The following is a 21,933-nucleotide window of genomic DNA, read 5'->3' on the forward strand; positions in this document are numbered from 1 at the left end:
CATGTAACTTTCCTACATAAAATAGTTATGTGGAAAGAGTATGGGAGATTTTGGTTTCAGTTGGTTGTGAATAAGATAAAAACATTGAAAATGTAACAAAATGTAATAAAAACAAAACAATTTAAAAAAGAAAAAAAAATTAACAATCGTTCATCCATTATGAGATTGAAAGGAAATAAACATTCTCTAGTTAAAATTTAAAATTCCTTCTCATAAAAAAAATTTATATTAAATTATTTGTTTTAAGATAATGTTTTGTATCGTATTCTTCTACTATAACATTATATTCTTATGAATAGACATTCAATGAATATATCTTGAAAAACCGTGCATGGTCAAGTATCAACAATATATATCTAATTTTTTGATTCTGAATAGAGTAAGAAATTGAACTTAAGAGTGTCCTTCTGCCGAAGTTGTTTTGCTAATATATATGTGTATCAGCAAAGCCAATTAGTGATTACAAGCATTATTGCAACAAAGGGCAGACCTCTCCATCTGCCGAAGTTGTTTTGCTACATCAGTCATTGTTGGCCTATCTTCTTCTGTTCTGTTGATGCATCTGAAGGCAAGTGCTATGAAGTCCTGCAATTGTTGAGCCTTCGCTGGGCATCTTGCCTCTTCCACTACACTATGATCCAAAATCTCAATCAGCCTACTTCTGTTTTCAGCATAGTAGTTCACAACATCAGATCTAATGGAATGTTCACTGTTCAAATGCCCATCGTAGCACATCAACTGATGTCCAGTCAAAAGCACAAACAGAAGCATACCCAAAGCATAAACATCGGCTTTCTCTGTCAAAGAACCAGTAGCTAGGTACTCTGGTGCAATGAATCCCCAAGTTCCCCAAGGAACTTCTTGCACGCGCGATTCGCCGTCAGGTATGGGTATGCAAAATGAGAAATCAGACAATTTTGCAACATTGTTTTCAGCCAATAGAACACTTGCAGGTTTAATATTCCTATGGATAATGGGCCTGGGAAATGCAGTGTGAAGATAGGCCACTGCACTGGCTATGTCTGCCGCGATCCTCAACCTGCATTTCCAGGATAATGGCTGCCGGCATGCTCCCTGGGAAACACAGAGACCATCCTTAAGAGTTCCGTTCTTGGGAAATTCATGCACTAGAGTTGGGGTTTCGGTCTCGAGACAGCATCCTATAAGCTTCAAAACATTCTTGTGAATGCTCATTTGGGATGCAATTACAACCTCATCAATGGCGGAATTGGTCCACAAAGATGAAGTGACAAACTTCTTAACGCAAATTGCCCTGCCCTGGAGAATGCCTCTGTATAATTTAAAATAACCATCACAATAAAAGACGTGACTTCTGCTATAGTTATCTGTTGCTCTCTTGAGCTCCTCCATAGAGAAGATACGAATGGGATTACATTTTCCATTACGAGAAGCAGCACACCCCTCTAGTAACATTCTACCATTTTTCATAAATGATGTCTCGCTTTTTGTTTCCCTTTTCTTCCATATTCTCAACCTCCCACTCATCTTTCTCCTGTTCATAGAACCATTAAACAACAGAAACAACAGAAGATTCATGTGCACAAAAAAACAAACAAATGGTGAGCAAATGCCAGCTACCATAATCAGAAGCAACATGCTTCATGTTTGTTCATGACATCAGATAATCATTGGACTAATGAATCTGGTTAGAATTGTTATGTATTACAGAAATATCTACACTTTCCGTTTTTCAATTATTGTATAATTATTATAAAGCAGATATTTAGGAGTAATTTAACATCTTATTTCTAGACTCGTATATATATGTTGAGTTTGCAGGTGTGGAGTCACTGACAGCCGCACCAGCCCAACCATCACCTTTGACATTGAAGAACGGCGGCCACCAACCTCTGCAGATTTTGTTGAAATTTGCAGCCACCTTCTTTGATTTTACTCCCCCCTTCTGTATATATATATGTGTGTGTGTATGTGAGAAGTGTGGCAGTGTGTGGGTTGTAGTGAGGGTTGCTGTAGCTGTGAGCTGTGCAGTGTGCAGAGAGAAGTGTGAGAGCTGTGAGTTGTGGTGAGAGCTGTGTGTGTGGGTTGTAGTGAGGGTTGCAGTAGCCGTGTGGAGTTGTGCAGTGTGCAGAGAGGTGTGAGTGTGTTGTGTGTAGTGAGAGTTGAGCAGTGACTCCTCCTTATATTTTTTCTTCAGTATAGTGTAGTGGTGTGTGCTCCCGTGGACGTAAGTCAGATTCGACCGAACCACGTAAATCCGGTGTTCCAGTGTGGATGTACTTTATTTTTTTTCGTGTGTGATTGTTGCTCCAAGTTTATTCCCCAACAATATATACACCCTTGTAATGTTGAATAATAATATAAAAAAATGTCTTTCCCCAAATTTAACATTATGGATATGAGGAATTTAATTTGACAATCTCAAATAATTCAGAAAAAAATGTACAAAATACTGCAGCAGTCAGAGATCTTTTTAAAAAGATACAAATAAGAATTTAACCATATCTTATGAAGGAGCTCACAGCAAAGTCTGTACAATATGCATATAGATAGAGTTGAGCTCACCATATCAGGTAAACCCAGCAAAGGCTGAGAAATACCTAAATGATTTCAGTTGCTAGATACCGCAAAATAATTCCAAACAAGTGTTATTTGATGATAAAGCATGTAAAATATATATGTATGAACATGAATCCAGTCAAGAGTCAGGGGGTTTAAAAATATCAAGTTCATGGATTACCATAGCCCGGTCGTAAGTTGACTCATTTAACTCTTAACAGCACAGATAGAAGACTCGAGCAGATTGCTTCCAAAACAAGTCGCAAGTCATATCCACTAGTTGAAATTTGAAAAGACGCTGAACCATGCTAGTAACAAAACCATTCAAATTTCTTCATATGAGAGATTAAAGAAGGAAGAGAAAGTCCCACTTTGAAGATCAATATACAGAAATATCAGATTCCTGCAGTTTCTGATTCAACATCAATTGAGTCACATTCATCTGAGAGAGAGAGAGAGAGAATAAGAAGAAGAAAATTATTTTGTCCTAAAACCATTCATTCTTCCTAACTTAGCGGAAGGTTCCTGCAGTCTTCCATGCAACCATCCTTCTACCCTCTCATTGACTTCCCGGAAGGTTCGTGTGCCTCGTCTTCTAATTAGTACATTGACTAATGAGATCCCTTCCTACAGTAGCAACTCCCATTTCACACTGCTTAGGCTGACCAGAGTGAGATTTAAAATTTTCTTTGAATCAGAATTTTCATTACTAGATTTACATAATCGCATCCTCCACATAAATAAGCTTGTTGCTTTAGACCGCTTATATTTTCTTTAAATTTTCTTAAAGTAATCAGAATTTTCACAACTAGATCTACATGATCATATCAACACTCACGTAGTTTTTTTACGCCCCTGTAAAATAATTTTTTCTTCCCAAAGACATGCTTCTAGCTCCATCATAATGTATGGTATTATTTCTCTTGTACCATCTTGTTTCAACACTATAATGTGTTAAAGTGAGATCAAAAGAAAACTGAATCCTAGGAAACCCGTAATATTTAGAAGATATATTTGGGGTTCCAATCTGTAGAGACCCGAATAATTATCATCATTTAATAACAGAAAGGGGAAAGAAAGGTAGCAGGGTCTCGTCGACGAACACAGAGGATTCGTTGATGAGAACACATGAGGGACTCGTTGACGGGGACGCGTCTTGTTGACAAGAAGATACCGAGGGGATATATCGCAGTTTTTAATTTCGTCGACGAGAAGTAAGCATTCGTTGATGAATTGCCTTCTTGACCTTGTCGACGAAGTGACGTAGCTCATCGACGAAGGCCAGTATATAAATAGGCCTAACCTTCATTTTTGGCCAAAAATCATGCGAGAACTTCTCTCTCTCTCTCCTCAATTCGTCCCTCCTTCCTTCTCTCTAAGATTTCGAGTCGGATTCTCGCCGGTTTGACGATCTGAAGCCACCACGACACTCCTGGGAAAATTCTCTACAAATCTACTGGAGTGGATCGACGGTGGAACTACTCTGGAATTCATCTCTAATTCAATGTAAGACTTTTTATTCGAAATTTGGTCTTTCCATAGTTATAGGAAATGTTGTACATGAAGAAATACTGAAGTTTAGTTTTAAGAAATGTTGATTTCAGGGTATTGAACAGGGAACCCTGCTGGTGCAGGACCAGAATATTTTAAGGGGTTTCTTTTCAGGAATCAAGTAAGGGAATAAACTAAAGTAGTGATTTTTTCATGAAAATTATTATGAAATTATTAGTAGATTTATATTCAGAAAGCATGTATTATATGTGAGTATTACTGAGAAAATGTATATTTGGGAAAATACTGTTATTACACTGGAATATATGTTTTTAGTATAAAATGCCAGAAAATATGATTTCAGTATAGAATGTATGGTTTTATTCAGCATTGTGTGACATGAATATTATTTTTACATAAATTATATGATGTTAAGGAAATTTTGCAAATAAAGTATATTTCAATGTTTTTCAGAGATTATGAAATAATACAGTACATTATGATTTCAAAATACATGATAAACAAATTATTTATTCAAATTGATATGTATGAAATGTTCAGCGCAAGGCCGTGATTGATAGCCAGCGCAAGGTTGTGTATGATGTATGATTTCGGCACAAGGCCGTATATATGTATGATTTTGGTGCAAGGCCGCAGATATGAAAGTAAACGACGCAAAACCGTATGTCTTTATATTATTACAAAAAATAATATCAATCTATTTACGTTAAACAGTATATTATCATGTATTATATGTTATTAGAACTTGGATGATAGTTTAGTTCAGTTGTTCGAGCATGGTACTGTAACTATACAGATCAGATTATACAGTTCAGACTTGTGTAACTGCCTCTATAAGTAGAGGGGGTGGGAGATGGATAGTCGATATGACTTTTAGTGTAGAATTGTAGATGTTCACCTGACAGTCTAGACCAGGGTGTTGTAGGCCCATCTTACTTACAGACATTTTTGACTCGGTAGTGGTCGGCCAGCCATTATCTGGTCCTGCCTTCGAGCCACACAACCCGTCGTGGGGGGGTAATACTTGACATCAGTTAACTATACATCATAGGTAAATTATAGTATTATCAATTATATAAGACATTTCATGAACAATATGATTTATTAGAATTATGAAATTATATGTTTACTCAACCATGTTATGTTCAGTATTCTCTAGTATGTGAATGTACTGCAAATCTACTATAGTATTAAATATTCATGTTGCCTCATAGCTGTATAGTTTATTTTTCCTTACTGAGAGGTGTCTCATCCTCAGCTTAAATAAATTTTCAGGAAACCCAGATAGATTGGCGGTTTGAGGTCGCTGTTGAAGCAATTGTTGTTACTTCACTAGGAGGGTAAGTTTTTGGATTAGGATCAGGAGATTTTTTTTATGTGATCCTAGATATATTTTTGATGTTTTTTGGGGCATTATATGTAAATATGGTGTCATGGTGGATTGTAGACAACTCTAGTATTATGCATTTTATGGATTGTTGGATATAATTTATATTTACTGCTGCTTAAGTTTCCGCTGTGTATATTAGGTGTGCGTCCCTGTTAGCCACGACTTCGGGTTGACTATATTATAGGTGTTTAATTATTTGATAAGTTCAGCAGGTCGTTACAATTTGGTATCAAAGACTAGGATGCTAGGTTCTGTAGACTTTAGAATTTAGTAGTAATAATACCAGAGTATAGGATAAAGGAATTTGAGGTCTAGTTTTATACCTGTTAGCCACGACTTCGGGTTGACTATATTATAGGTGTTTAATTATTTGATAAGTTCAGCAGGTCGTTACAATTTGGTATCAAAGACTAGGATGCTAGGTTCTGTAGACTTTAGAATTTAGTAGTAATAATACCAGAGTATAGGATAAAGGAATTTGAGGTCTAGTTTTATAGTCTAGGTGCAGGACTTCCGTGATGGTTTGTGTGATTTTTCTAGAGTGACGATTTCAAGAAAGTCTTGTTAAACTATCGTCAAGTTGGGTATCTAGGTTGCAGGATTGAACCTTAAATTGAGATCATGAGTGGTGAATTAGTTAAGGATATATTATACTAGTTAGATGATATGTTATGGAGATAGGGTCCTAAATTAAGTTTATTATCTTTTCAGGATGGACCCTGAAGGCAGTAGTGCCCATGCTAGTGGAAATGAGGGAGTTGGGCCCTCAGGCACTGCGGGCGGTGATTTAGATGTAGTTTTACGCAATATGGCAGAGTATGTTATGGGTGTAATTGCCAGGAATTCCATGGAGTTGGGCGGTTCGTCTCTAGGCCACGATAGCTCGATTAAGAAATTCATTAAGATGAATCCTACGACTTTCTCAGGAGGAACTGATCCTGTTATTGCTGAAAACTAGGTGCAGGAGATCAAGAAGGTGTTTGCAGTGTTACACTGTACTGAGGAGCAGAGGGTGCTGTTTGCCACATATAAACTGACTGGAGAGGCTGAGAGATGGTGGACGGTAGTGAAACTCCTAGAGCAGCAGAGGACAGTACCTATGGAGATGACATGGGAGTGATTTAAAGAGATATTCTTCGATAGGTATTTTCCAGCCTCGTCTAGGGAAGCTAAGATTAAAGAGTTCCTAAATCTGAAGTAGGGACAGCAAACAGTACAATAGTAAGCAGCGAGGTTCATTGAACTATCTCGTTTGGCCCCGTACATTATTCCAGATGAGGCAAAAAAGGTACGGCAGTTTGAAAGAGGTCTGAGGAGAGAAATATATAAGCAAGTGTCGATACTGAAATTACGAGATTTTGCTGAGCTGGTTGATAGGGCCATTATAGCAGAAGTTGGAGAGCGATTGGAGGCTGAGGAGTAAAGACAGAAGAAGAGATCCACGCCTTTTGGTTCCCACTAGGGAGTTGGTCGTGGTTCACGGAAGAGAGGTGGCTACTACAGAGATTGGACGTAGGATACAGGGAGCCACTTCTAGCCTGCCTGACTTGTAGGAAGAAACACCCGGATGAGTGCCATGCCAGGCGAGGTATCTGCTACCTATGTGGGGAGCTAGGGCATGTGATAAGAGATTGTCAGGATCAGATAGGTGTTGCTCCCACTCCTAGACCTGCTCGAGCAGGCTATTAGGCGCCACATGGAGGCCAACAGAGGAATATGGTTTCAGCCAGGGTTTTTTCTTTGACGTTGGGTGATGCTAAGGCAGCCGACAATGTGGTGACAGGTATGGTTAGTATGTTTTCATTTAAAGTCATTGCATTATTTGATTCATGTGCCACACACTCATTTGTGTCTTTGGGATGTATTAAACTATGTGGGGTAGACACACAATTATTAGATGTTGAACTGTTAGTGACTACACCGACTGGGTCAACAGTGAGGTGTAGTAGGGTGCTTTGTGGCTGTCCAGTTGATATCCAAGGAAGAATTTTATTTGTTGATTTGATAGTGCTGTACATGCATGGGTTTGATGTCATATTCAACATGGATTGGCTAGTAGCTAACTTTGCTAGTATAGATTGTCGTTCGAGTTTAGTGATATTCATACCTTCAGGAAGACCAGAATTTAGATTTATAGGGTCACGAGTGCAATCTCTACCTCAGTTGGTTTCAGCTATTCAGGCGAGGAGACTGCTCCTGAGTGGTTGTTAGGGATTAATGACCTTCGTGAAGGAAACAATAGGGAATGAAGTGAAGCTTCCTAGTACACCAGTAGTAAAGGAGTTTATAGATGTATTTCCAGATGAGTTCAGGCTTGCCACCTGATTATGAGGTAGATTTTCCCATTGATCTACTTCTAGGTACAGCGTCGATTTCTAAAGCACCTTATCGAATGGCGCCAGCAGAGTTGGTAGACTTAAAAGATCAATTGCAAGATTTACTTGATAAGAGTTTTATACGACCTAGTGTATCTCCGTGGGGAGCTCCAATATTATTTGTGAAAAAAAAGGATGGGTCTATGAGGCTGTGCATAGATTATAGGGAGATTAATAAAGTGACAATCAAGAACAAGTATTCTCTACCCTGTATAGATGATTTATTTGACTAGCTCCGGGATACACGAGTGTATTCAAAGATTGACCTCAAATCAGGTTATCATCAGGTGAAAGTGAGGAAAGAAGATGTATCGAAGATGGCCTTCAGGATTAGGTATGGACATTACGAGTTCCTTGTTATGCCATTTGGTCTGACGAATGCTCTTGCGATATTCGTGGATTTAATGAATAGGATCTTCCATCCATATTTAGACCAGTTTGTTGTTATTTTTATTGATGATGTACTGATTTATTTGAGGAGCTATAAGGAGCATGAGATGCATTTGAGGCAAGTTTTGCAGACACTCAGGGAAAAGAAGTTGTACGTTAAATTTAGTAAATGTGAAGTCTAACTCGAGAAGGTTGTGCTTTTGTGGCATGTTATCTTAGTGGATGGAATTCTTTTGGATCCTAGTAAGATTGATGCGATAGTGAATTAGGCTTGACCAAGGAACGTCCAGGAGATTAGGAGTTTCTTGGGGTTAACTTATTATTATTGTCGTTTTGTTGAGAGATTCTCAGCATTATCAGGGCATCTGACATGACTAAATAGTTGAATGGGATGACAGTTATGAGCAGAGTTTTCAAGAATTTAAATAGTGACTTGTCACGGCACCAGTGTTGATCATCCCATCAGGGGGTGAGGGTTATGTTATCTATACTGATGCATCCTTGAAGGGATTTGGTTGTGTACGAATGTAGCATGGTAGAGTGGTAGCGTATGCTTCTAGGTAGTTGAAAGAATATGAAAAGAACTACCCTACCCATGATCTTGAATTAGCTATAGTGGTACATGCATTGAAGCTTTGGAGGCATTATCTATACGGAGAGCAATGTGAAATTTTCTTCGACCATAAGAGTTTGAAGTATTTATTCACTCAGAAGGAATTGAATATGAGGCAGAGAAGGTAGTTGGAGCTTATTAAATATTTCAATTATACCATCAGTTACCACCAAAGAAAAGTAAATATGGTAGCTGATGCGTTGAGCAGGAACTCTGTGAGACCAATATTGGCAGCTATGGAGATCCAGTATCCAATCATGATGGATCTGGAGAGACTCAGGATGGAGTTGGTGGAGAGTGATCCTTTAGTATGTATTGTCAGTTTAGTGGTACAACCAACTTTGCAGGAAAAAATTAAATCTGCTCAGAAGAAAGACCCAGAATTAGCAGAGGTATTGGTCAGAGTGTAGAAAGATTAGGGGGAGGAATTCTGTTTGTCAAATGACGGAGCTTTGCAGTTCTGTTCCAAGTTATGTGTTCCTATCGATGCAGATATCAGGAAGACCATTTTAGAGGAGGCTCACAGATCTTTGTACACAGTTCATCCCAATAGTACGGAAATGTACAAGGATCTGCGAGAGTTTTACTGGTGGAGTGGTATGAAGAAGAAGATTGTCGAGTATGTAACGCAATGTCTGACGTGCCAGTAGGTAAAAGCTGAGCACCAAAGGCCAGCAGGTCGGTTGTAGCCACTATTTATCCTAGAGTGCAAGTAGATCATATATCTATGGACTTTGTTTCAGGGCTACCATCGGTGTTGCATGGTCAGAATGCTATTTGGTTGATTATAGATTGGTTGACTAAGACCGCCCATTTCCTTCCTATCAAGATCAACTACTCTCTTAACCGTTTGGCAGCGATTTACATTTTGAAGATAGTCCGTTCTCATGGAGTGCCAGTGTCTATAGTGTCATATCGAGACACATGTTCACGTCACGTTTCTAGAGAAGCTTGCAGGAAGCTTTAGGGTCTCAATTATCTTTTAGCACGACATTCCATCCTCAGCCAGATGGGCAAACTGAGAGGATGATACAAATATTAGAAGATCTGCTTCGAGCATGCGTGCTAAACTTTGGCGGTAGTTGGACTCAGTTCATGTTGTTGGTAAAGTTTTCATATAATAACAGTTATCAGGCAGAATTGGTATGATGCCGTTTGAGGCTCTATGTGGTAGGAGATGTTGTTCCCCATTATATTGGGACGAGATAGGTAAGCGGCGAGTTGTGGGACTTGATCTAGTGCAGCAAGCGTACGATAAGGTATGACTCATTATAGATAGAATTAGTGTAGCTCAGAGTCGACATAAGAGTTATGCCGATAATCGTCGCAGGAAATTGGAATTTGATATTGGTGATCATGCATTTTTGAAGATAGCTCCATTAAAAGGGGTTATGAGGATTGGAAGGAAGGGTAAACTTAGCCCTAGGTTTATTGGTCCATTTGATATTCTAGAAAAAGTGGGTCCAGTTACCTACATGTTAGCTTTACCACCTGTGTTATCCAGGATGCACGACGTATTCCATGTTTCTATATTGAGAAAATATGTCCCAGACCCTTCTCATTTGAATTAAAGCTTAGTGATTGACTAGTCTATGAGGAGGTACAAGTGCAGATTATGGATAGAAGAGAATAGGAATTACATAATAAGAAAATTCCTTTGGTAAATGTTCTCTAGAGGAATCATGCAATAGAAGAGACTTCTTGGGAGCTCAAGGAACAGATCAGACGGAAATACCCACAATTGTTCCAAGAAGTTCAGTCATAACCAAGGAAATGTAAGTAAATATATAGTATTTCTTTTGTAGGAATATGTAATAGTTTAGTCAATGAGTAGTCTTTTAGTTTTGATGGAATTTTATTATATATATGTAATCTCTCAGCGCTTGGAATGTAACCACGGTGTTCCTCCGCCATAAGTGAGGGTAAGTAATAAAATAAGTAGACCGTTTTTCTTTTAAGGGATGATGAGTTATATGGATAGTAAATTTTGAGGACAAAATTTCATAAGGAGGGGAGAATGTAGAGACACAAATAATTATTATCATTTAATAACAGAAGGGGGAAAGAAAGGTAACAGGGTCTCGTCAACAAACATAAAGGATTCATCGATGAGAACACATGAGGGACAGTTCGACGGGGACGCATCTCATCGACGAGAAGATACCGAGGGGATATATCACAGTTCTAAACTTCATCGTTGAGGAGTAAGCATTCGTCGACGAATTGCCTTCTTGACCTCGTCGACGAAATGGCGTGGCTTGGCGATGAAGTCCAGTGTATAAATAAGCCTAACCCTTATTTTTGGCCGAAAATCACGTGAGAACTTTTCTCTCTCTCCTTAATTAGACCCTCCTCCCTTCTCTCTAAGATTTCAGGTCGGATTCTTGCCGGTTCGACGATTTGAAGCCACCACGACACTCCAGGAAAAGTTCTCTACAAATCACTGGAGTGGATCGTTAGTGGAGTTAGTTTGGAATTCATCTCTAATTCAAGGTAAGACTTTTTATTCGAAATTTGATTTTTCCATAGGTATAGGAAATGTTGCACACGAAGAAATGCTGATACTTAGTTATAAGAAATGTTGATTTCAGGGTACTGAACGGGGAACCTTGCTGATGCAGGACCAGAATATTTTAGGGGGTTTCTTTTCAGGAATCAGGTAAGGGAATAAACTAAAGCAATGATTTTTCCATGAAAATTATTAAGAAATTATTAGTAGATTTATGTTCAAAAAGCATGTATTATATATGAGTATTACTGAGAAAATGTATATTTGGGAAAATATTGATGTTACATTGGAATATATGTTTTTAGTGTAAAATGCCAGAAAATATGATTTCAATATAGATTGTATGGTTTTATTTAGCATTGTGTGACATGAATATTATTTTTATGTAAATTATACGATGTCAAGGCAATTTTGCAAATAAAGTATATTTCAGTGATTTTCAGAGATTATGAAATAATACAGTACATTATGATTTCAAAATACATGATAAACAAATTATTTATTCAGATTGATATGTATGAAATGTTCGGCACAAGGCCATGATTGATAGCCAACGCAAGGTCGTGTATGATGTATGATTTCGGCACAAGGCCATATATATGTATGATTTCGGCGAAAGGCCGCAGATATGAAAGTAAACGGCACAAGGCCGTATGTATTTATGATATTATATAAAATGTTATTGATCTATAACATTAAACAATATATTATCATGTATTATATGTTATTAGAACCCGGATGATAGTTCAGTTCAGTTTCAGGAGCACGGTACCGTAACTATACATATCAGATTATACTGTTCAGACTTGTACTAATCGTCCCTGCAAGTAGAGGGGGTGGGAGATGGATAGTCAATGTGACTTTTAGTGTAGAGTTGTAGACATCCACCTGATAGTCTGAACCAGGGTGTGGCAGGCCCATCGTACTTACAGACATTTTTGACTTGGCAGTGGTCGACCAACCATTGTCAGGTCCCACCTTCGAGTCGCACAACTCGTCATGGGGGGTAATACATTACATTAGTTAGCTATACATCCTGGGTAAATTACAGTATTATCAGTTATATCAGACATTTCATGAATAATATGATTTATTAGAATTATGAAATTATATGTTTACTCAACCATGTTATGTTCAATATTCTCTAGTACGTGAAATGTACTGTATATCTACTACAGTATTAAATATTCATGTTGCCACATAATTGTATTTAGTTTATTTTCCTTTACTAAAAGGTGTCTCACCCCTATCTCAAATAAATTTTTACAAAACCTAGATAGACCGGTAGACCGAGGTCGCCATTGAAGTAGTTGTTGCTACCCCGCTAGGAGGGTAAGTTTTTGGATTAGGATCAGGATATTTTTGTTGTGTGATCCTAGATATATTTTTGATGTTTTTGGGTAATTATATGTAAATACGGTGTTATGGTGGATTGTAGACAACTCCGGTATTATGCATTTTCTGGATTGTTGGATGTAATTTGTATTTATTACTGCTTAGGTTTCCGCTCTGTATATTAGGTGTGCATCCCCGTTACCATGGGTTTGGGTTGACTATATTATTGGTGTTTAATTATTTGATAAGTTTAGTAGGTCGTTACACAATCGCAGCAAACACTCACCCAATCATATTTGGTTTGCAAATGGAATGGGAGCAGGAAATGGATGGAATGAAAATTTAAATAGGAAGCATGACAAAATTAAGTTATAAATTTGATTCCATTTCTACGTATCAAACATATAGGAAAAGAAAAAGGAAAACACTCCACCCTCAATGTTAAGTCTACAACAGGAAAGAGCATAATAGCTTCGTGAAAGCCACATGGCTTTGACTTCCTTAGGCATAACATGTCAATTGGTGCAAGTGCTGACTGGAAAACAAAAATAATATAATTAGGAGATTGATTCATACCTCATACCCAAATAAATTACATAAAATTAGCAGTTTAATAGTGCAGCAGATAAGACTTCTTGAACTATTGCGAAAAATAACATGTGGTCCAACAATGCGTAGCGGAATAAATATTGTAAAGGATCAAACAACACTAGTGGCACACCCCCAAAGTAATGGCTAGGTAGAAAACATGAACTGAATGATACTGTACAGCTTGAGGACGCGGCTCGAATCTATGCAAGGCAGGTGGATAGAGGAACTTCCCTCCATCATTTGGGCATACCACACTACGTAGCGAGAGACGACAGGGGAAACCCCATTTATGCTCGCTTTTGGTGTAGAAGCGGTCATCCCTGTAGAAGTAGGGATCCCCTCTTGGCGAAGGCAATACTTTAATGAACAAGACAACAATGAATAGCTCAGGGCAGAAATAGACTTGCTGGAAGAGAGACAGGATCAGCCCAACCTAAAAATCATGGCATACCAACAAAGGGTGACGAAATACTACAACACTCACGTAAGAGTGCGGAACTTCCAGCTCGGAGACTTAGTCCTCAAGAAGATGTGAAATAGCCCACAAGATTCAGGGTCGCATAAGCTAAAGCCGAACTAGGAGGGCCCATACCGAGTTATAGCAGAGATAAAACCAGAGACATACAAATTAGAAGAGGTAGAGGGAAAGGAGATAAAAAATACGTGGAACTCTGATATGTTAAAAAAAATATTACTCTTGATTTTGTTGTTTTAAAAAAGCATCAATAAGTTCCCAATACAACATTTGTACTACCAATAAACACCAAAATGCATTGCATCATTTGGAATAAAACTACAGATAACAGGTATTCAGCACATCAGCTAGCTTGGCTCCCCTCTCCGGCCTTCTTTTCCTCCCCCTCATCCTCCTCGTCCATCTCTTTCGCAGATTGGGGACTCTCATTGCCATAGCCGTGTGAACTCACACCGTCTAGGGGAAGGTTAGGGTGCATAGTCCTGACCTGTTCTCGACACCTGCTGAACCCTACTCGGTAAGTTTTGGCGATATCCATGACGAACCGCATAGAGTCCTTATACTCCCTTACTGCAGCTTGGGCGGCATCAGTAGCAGCAGCAACAGCCACAGTGGAAGGTACCTTGTAATGACTTGAAAAATAATAATATTTAAATAATGAGGAGAGAGGAAAACGGGAATAGGAAAAAGGTAGTAGCGGACTTCATCGATGAACGTGACATGGAAGTATAGGCTCGTTGATGAAGGTGTGCTTGGTTGACAAGAAGATACCGAGAGGATGTTTTGGGCGACTTTGAATTTCGTCAACGAAGGGGAGAGCTCGTCGACAAATTTCCTTTTGACCTTGTCGACGAGGTGACGTGGCTCGTCGACGAAACCTATAGTATAAATAGCCCAAACCTAGAATTTTTATGCAAAAATCATAAAAATCCTCACTCTCTCTCCTCTCTATGATTTCTCTCTCCTCTCTCTTTGATTTCGGCTCCGACGTTCGTCGGATCGACAATCTGAGGTCATCACGACGCTTTTGGGAAAGTTCTCTTCAAATCTACCAAAGCGGATCAATGGTGGAACCAAGTTGAAATTCATCCCAGAGTCGAGGCAAGGCTTTCAATTTAGAATTTGGTCTTCCCATAGTTATAGGAAATGTTGTACATGGAAAAATACTGAAGTTTAGTTCTGAGAGTTGTTATTTTCAGGGTGTTGAACAGGAAACCCTATAAGTGCAGGACCAGTGTATTTAGGGGGTTTTTTTCTAGTAATCAGGTAAGAGAATAAACTAAAGAAATTATTTTTCATTCAAATTATTATTATTTATGAGTAACTTAATTTTTAGGAAAGCATGTATTATAATTGTATATTATGGAGAAAATGCAAATTTGGGAAAATACTGCTCTTATGTTGAAATGTATATATTCATATGAAATGCCAAAAAAATATGATTGTAGAATAGAATGTATGGTTTTATTCAGCTTTGTGTGGCATGAATATCATTTGGCAAGGAAAGTATTGTGTAATGGTAGTTTTACGAGTAAAGTATGTTTTTTAGAGATTATGAAACAATGCAGTACACTATGGTTTCAAAATACATGATAAATGATTTACTTATTCAGAATGATATTTATGAAATGTTCGGCGCAAGGCCGTGTATGATGTATGATTTCGGCGCAAGGCTATATGTATATGTATGATTTTAGCGCAAAGCCACATATATGAAAACAATCGGCGCAAAGCCGTATATATTATGTTATTACAGAAAATGCTATCAATATATTTATATTAAACTGTATATTATCATGTATTATATATTATCAGAACCCGGATGATAGTTCAGTTTAGTTACAGGAGCACGGTACCGTAGCTATATAGATCAAATTATTATGTTCAGACTTGTGCTAATCGCCTCTGCTAGTAGAGGGGGTGGGAGATGGATAGTCAATGTGACTTTTAGTGTATAGTTGTAGACGTCCACCTGGCAGTCCGGACCAAGGTGTGGTAGGCCCATCGTACTTACAGATATTTTTGACTCCGCAGTGGTCGGCCAGCCATTGTTGGGTCCTGCCTTTGGGTTGCACAACCCGTTATGAGGGATAATACATGACATCAGCTAGCTATACATCCTGTGTAAATTTCAGTATTATCAGATATATCAGATACTTCATTATCAGTATGAATTATTAGAAATTATGAAAAGTTTATGATTATTCAGATATGTTATCAATGTTTTCTAGAATATGAAATGTACTATATATGTATTATAACATCAAATATTCATGTTGCCACGTAACTGTATTTAGTTTATTTCCCCTTACTGAGAAATGTCTCACCCCCAAACTTAAATAATTTTTAGGAAACCCAGAAAGATCAGTGGTTCAAGGCCGCCGTTGAGATAGTGTGTTACTACCTTGCTATGAGGGTAAGTTTTGATCTAGGAATAGAAGATTTACATTATGGGTTCCTAAATTTGTATGTATTTTTGTATTTTGGGAGATTGTTTATAAACACAGTGTTTTGGGTTATAATTGACTCTGGTATTATGTATTTTTTGGTTGTAAGAATGATGATTTATATTTATTGCCGCTTAGGTTTTCATCGTGTCAGATTTGTCCCCGTTACCCATGGGTTCGGGTCGACCTTAATATTAAATATATATTATTATATGATAAGTTAAGCAGGATGCTACATACCTCCTCCCTACAGATCCGTTCAATTTCTGCTTGAAGGGCACGCTCACAGATCTCGGCATCACGAAGTTCATTCTGAGCGACGACATATTTTTCCCGGGCATCCAAGGTCTGTCAATACATCTCAGCAACCTTCTCTTCTCTAGCCAAGGCCATCATTGCTAGCTGAGAAGAAACAAAGGGGAAAACAGATTAACCAAACTCCATCTAAGAAGAAGGAAAACACAATCAAAAAGCTTAAACTAAATCGATACCTAGTACGAGGTATGCCGAATTTTCACCGAAAGGACATCGGGTATAGAGCATTAGGCTTGTACATAATCCTCCACATGGACCGCCCTGCGTAGCGCGGAAGCAGAATGCGTAAACTCATGGAATATAGCCTCATTGAAAACCATTGGGATAGGGGGATGCGTGGCTGCAGCGTTCCCAAGGGGGGGAGCATCACTATTGCCTATAGCGGTCGCCTCTCTCTAAGACGATTCTCCTTCGAGCTCCCTTCTTTTCTTCCTACTCCTACTCACTTTTTGCTTCTTGGCCTCCCCCATGAGAGATTCGTATTTGTTAAAATTCATAGCTACAAAAGGAAAAGAGGAGGTAAGAACACCAAGAGTAGCGGAAATATTCGGATATATCTATATTGAGCTCAAAGGCAATTTAAGACTTGGGGAAACGAGGTTGATCCCCACTGCACAAGGACTTGCTCCTTGAGAAACTCCTCATAAGGGACGATACCCTACTGACCAAGGGCTCAAAGCTCTTTCAAAATGGCCTGCTCGCTGGGAGAAAGTGTCGAAGAAATATGACACACCCGAGCTAAAAAAAAAAAAAGGAAAAATAGGTGAGAAACAAGTACCCTACGTGCAGCCTATGCATATGTAACAAATAAAAGAAAGGGAGAGAATGTCACCATCAAGAGGAGCAGACCATACATAAGAGCCATTATAATTCAACTCTCTAGATGCGAAAAAATATAGGACTTCCAATTGTGTATGGAAGAACTATCCGGAGTAAAAAGTTTGTAGTCGGGAAAAGAGTTGAAATATTATAGTTCCTTCTCCACAGAGTGCATCCTCATCTGGAAGCAACTCCAAAAGAGGGGAACCGTAGGCTGATAGCCCTATCTGAGCAGGAGAATGGCAAAGCAGGCTAGGGAGAGGTAGCAGTTCGGAACAAGCTAGGAGGGAGCTATGTGATAAAAATGCAATGCATCAGAAATACAAGAGGGAAAAGGGAGTCTAAGACCTAAGTCCAGGTAGTCCGTGTACAAATAGAGCTCACTAAGGCCGGGATCAAGGGCAAACTCTGAACTTCTAGGCAACCTAGCGTCAATGTTCATGGGGATAGCAAAAAAATACCGAATGTTTTGGAGGTCAAAGGAGGACAGATCACATTGAGCATTCCTTATTGTAATCGGAGCCCTGGCAGGATGCGCCGAGGACTCCATGACAAAATCAAAAGATGGAGCAAAAAGAGAAAACAATTTATGCAAACGGATCAAACAAGCGAGTTTCCCACAAAAACAACAAAGACACTGTGCCAAAAGCGATCAAATGGTCAAACTTCACATAAAAACAAGACATACACTATGTAAAAATAGATCAAAAAGACAAATTTTTAACAAGAATAGTGAAGAACATGAAGAACAAGACAAATATATACGAGAAAGCGGAGAAAAACAACAAGGAGAAGGCAGAAGCAGAGTGTACCTAGTGGAACAAGGGGACCCTTTGGGTAGAATGAGAAGCATATGAAGGAGCCCATGCCTTTATAGAGGAAAGTCTATATGGATCCCCGAGGAAGTTGACATCTCTAGGGGGCGAGGATGCAGATGCAGGGTGTGCGTCTCGAGGAAAAGATATGAAAAATCCTCGTACACACGCTAAAGTGGTGCTAATTCTAAGAGTTCGTGACTTCCCGAGGTTCGAAGATTTGACACGCATATTATGCACTTTTGTAGGACGGCATACATCACAAAAAGACTACAAGGGCACTTCAAAAACAGGCCAGTTGACAACATCATAAATGAGCACATCTCATTAGGCATACAAGGCCTAGCTGACAAGTATGGCTCATGAGGCCATCGAAACGCCCAAAAATGAGCACGCCTCGTTAGGCATACAAGGCCCAACTGACGAGCACTACTCGTGAGGCCACCAGCAGTCCAACAAATGAGCACGACTCATTAGGCAAGGTAGGCCCAATTGATGAGCATGACTTGTGAGGTCACCAGCAGCCCAACAAATGAGCATGACTCATAGGCAAAATAGGGCCAATTGACAAGCACGACTCATGAGGTCACTAACAACCCAATAAATGAGCATGACTCATTAGGCAGCTCGACAATAAAATGCCCAAGTAGCTGCTCGGTAAAATTGCTCCGCAAAGCAACTTGATAGAACCTGCTCGGCAAAAAATTGCTACAGAGAGCAACTTGGCAAAACGTGCTTGGCAAAATTGCTCTATAGAGCAGCTTGACAAAATTGCTCAAGAGAGCAGCTTGGAAGAAATTGCTCTAAAGAGCAGCTCAGAAAAAGTTGCTTCAGAGGGTAGTTCGAAAAAAGTTGTTCCAGAAAGCAGCTCGGTAAAAATTATCTTTGTAGAACCTGCTCAGCAAAAATTGCTCTAAAGAGAAGCTCGGTAGAACCTGCTCGGCAAAAGCTACCCCAGAGGGTCGCTCGACAAAATGCCTAGGAGCAATAGCTCGGAGAAAAGGGCTCCATAGAGCAACTCAATAGAAATCTTCTCAGAAAGAGCCTCGGAGCAATAGCTCGACAAAAATTGCTCCAGAGGGCAGCTTAGCAAAACCTGCTCGGTAAATTTACTCCATGTAGCAGCTCAGGTCAAAAAAATAGCTCGGCCAAATATATATATATATATATATATATATATATATTTGAAGATAAGGGAGAAAATGCGAGGACACTGTAACCTTTCAAAATTCCTTCCAGAAATTTGAAACTGAAGGGGGTGGGGGACAACTGATATATATATTTGAAGATAAGGGAGAAAATGCGAGGATACTGTAACCTTTCAAAATTCCTTCCAGAAATTTGAAACTGAAGGGGGAGGGGGACAACTGATATACCCAAAATATATCAGCCATTTAGAGGGGGTCAACACCTATCTCTCACCCTCCAAGTTAAACCTTCTGGTGAGAGTAATTAACTCCGAACCAATAAAGAGGAGGAGAGATCCACGCTGGCAACTTAAAATAATCAGAGTGATGCACACAAATACTTTATGACCTAGGAGAGATTCACGCCCCCGCGCCATAAAGACGAATCAACCCAAGGGTAAACTCCAACCCCTATAAGAAGGGACGCGGGGAAGAGGCCAAGGTAAGTCATATCACCCATTCTTACTGTTGCATTTAGCCTCTTCAAAGCATTTCCCTTACTTAGGCATTGGAGTAATCCCCCGAAGTACACCCCGAGTCCTCCAAGCCTTTCTTCTTTTCCCTTTTCAAGTCAACGGAAGTTGAAATAGCAGTCCCGCTGATTTTATCCTGCGACAGTCACTTCTCTTGCAATGGGCCCATCCTGATTTCCTCCTCTTCCTTTTTTTGTTTTTTTTTTTAAAAAAGTTTATTTTTTATTTTTCTACTTTAAAAATTTTTGTGAAATCACTCCATTAAGTTATACATGAGAAGGTTTGAAAACCACCACACTTTTGAAGTGGTGAGTGTTGTGCATTTATAATAAATTAAAGATTACATTGAATAATTACATATTAATTCCCTATTAATTAGAGGATAGATAAAAGGAAATTATATACATAATATAATCCTAAAATTAAGATAGAGAATCATCAATATCCTCAACACCCCCCCTGGCAAGCTGAGCGTCAGATTGGAACGAACGTGAAGCTTGGATTGGAAGAAGTCAAAGAGAGGTCTGGACACACTTTTGGTGAAGATATTGACAAATTGCAAATGAGAAGGCACATACTAGGTGCAAAGTTTGAAAGTGAGAACAAGTTCACAAAGAAAGTGATAGTCGATCTCAACATGCTTGGACCGCTTGTGAGAAATGGGAATGGAACTAAAAAAGATTGCACTCTTTTTGTCACAAAATAGAAGAGGCCACTGCGAAAGAGGGACTTTGAGATCACAAAGGAGATGCGTGAGCCAAAGGATTTCAGAAATAGTGGGAGTCAAGGCACGATACTCAAATTCACAACTAAAGTGAGAAACAGTAGGTTATTTCTTACACTCCAAGACACCAAATTGTCTCCAAGATAAATACAATAACAAAAGGTAGAGCGACGATTGTCAAGGCATTGCCCAGTCTACATCAGAGTAAGCAACTAAAGTACCAAGAGTAACAGAGGGATGAAAAGTGAGGCTAAAATGCAGTGTACCCTTAATATAGTGAAGAATGCGTTTGACAGCGAAGAAATGGTCTTCAGTCGAAGAATGTAGAAATTGACTGATAAAATTGACAGTAGGAGCAATATCTAGGCATGTGATAGTTAGGTATTGAAGAGCACCAATAAGAGATTTGTAGAGCATGGGATTTGAAAATGGAGGACCATCAATAGACAGGTGCTAGGAAACAACCATTAGGGTGTGAACTAGTTTGTTGTCAAGTAACTAAGCTTGCATGAGAATGTCCCGTGCATATTTCATCTAACTGATAAGAGGACTATCAATGGTGGATGTAGCTTCAAGACCAAGGAAGTAACTAAGAGAACCCAAGTCCTTAGTAGCAAACTTAGAATTGAACTCGTAAGTAAAACTGTTAAGAAGAAAGGAGTTGTTGCCTGTAATATTGATGTCATCAACATAAAGAAGTAAATAAATTATGTCAGTCTACTTATAGAAAGACAAAGAGTGATGTGTCTACACGACTGTAATAAAAACCAAGTTGAGTGAGAAAAAGCTCAAACGCTAAAACTAGAAACAAGGGGCTTGCTTTTGGCCATAGATAGCTTTCTTCAATTAACAAACATGGCTGGGGAAGTGAGGGTCAATATACCCAGGAGGTTGTTCCATATAAACATGTTCAGTGAGATGGCCATTGAGAAATGCATTTTTGAAATCAAGTAGGTGAAGAAGCAATTTGTTTGTCACAGCAAGAGAGAGAACAACATGGACAGTTGTAGCCTTGATGACAGGACTAAAGGTTTTAGTGTAGTCAATACCAAATACTTGTGTGTAGCCCTTCGCAACAAAATGGGCTTTAAGACACTCAGTAGATCCATCGAGTAATTATTTGGTCCAAAATACCCATTTGGAACCCATAATATTGGTGTTGGCGAGTCAAGGACCAAAATCCAAGTACAATTATGTTGCAAGGCTTTAACTTCTTCATCCATGGCAGCAAGCCAAGTAGGATTCTTAACAACGAATTTGAAGCCTTTTGGCTCAATGGATGCAAAAAGAGCATAAAGAAGTCTAGAGGATTTCATATGGCCGAGATGCGCTGGGTGATGAGTCTTAAAAATGCCGACTTTGACTTAGATAAGCATAGGATGGGAGCCCAATGGGGCAGTTGCAATAGGAGTGCTAGCAATGATA

At 39.0% G+C, this 21,933-nt stretch overlaps 1 protein-coding gene across 1 annotated transcript; it reads right to left on the bottom strand.

The window, feature by feature from the left end:
- Positions 1-332: 332 nt before the first annotated feature.
- On the bottom strand, positions 333-3,110 carry LOC131154337 (non-functional pseudokinase ZED1-like). The gene is made up of 2 exons (XM_058107038.1): positions 2,720-3,110; positions 333-1,513 (listed from the first exon to the last, which is right to left on the bottom strand). Exons 1-2 carry the CDS (start codon positions 2,743-2,745, stop codon positions 454-456), a joined length of 1,086 nt encoding a protein of 361 aa, XP_057963021.1. The 5' UTR covers positions 2,746-3,110; the 3' UTR covers positions 333-453.
- Positions 3,111-21,933: the final 18,823 nt, after the last annotated feature.

The sequence above is a fragment of the Malania oleifera genome, chromosome 4 (assembly GCF_029873635.1).
Source record: "Malania oleifera isolate guangnan ecotype guangnan chromosome 4, ASM2987363v1, whole genome shotgun sequence".
Lineage (NCBI taxonomy): Eukaryota > Viridiplantae > Streptophyta > Magnoliopsida > Santalales > Ximeniaceae > Malania > Malania oleifera.

Excerpts from the sequence above, each read along its gene's own strand:
- LOC131154337 (XM_058107038.1), bottom strand. The coding sequence starts at position 2,745 with ATGAGTCAACTTACGACCGGGCTATG. Across the intron at positions 1,514-2,719 it reads CAACTTACGACCGGGCTATG|GAGAAAGATGAGTGGGAGGT; the intron begins GTAATCCATGAA and ends TTCTATGAACAG.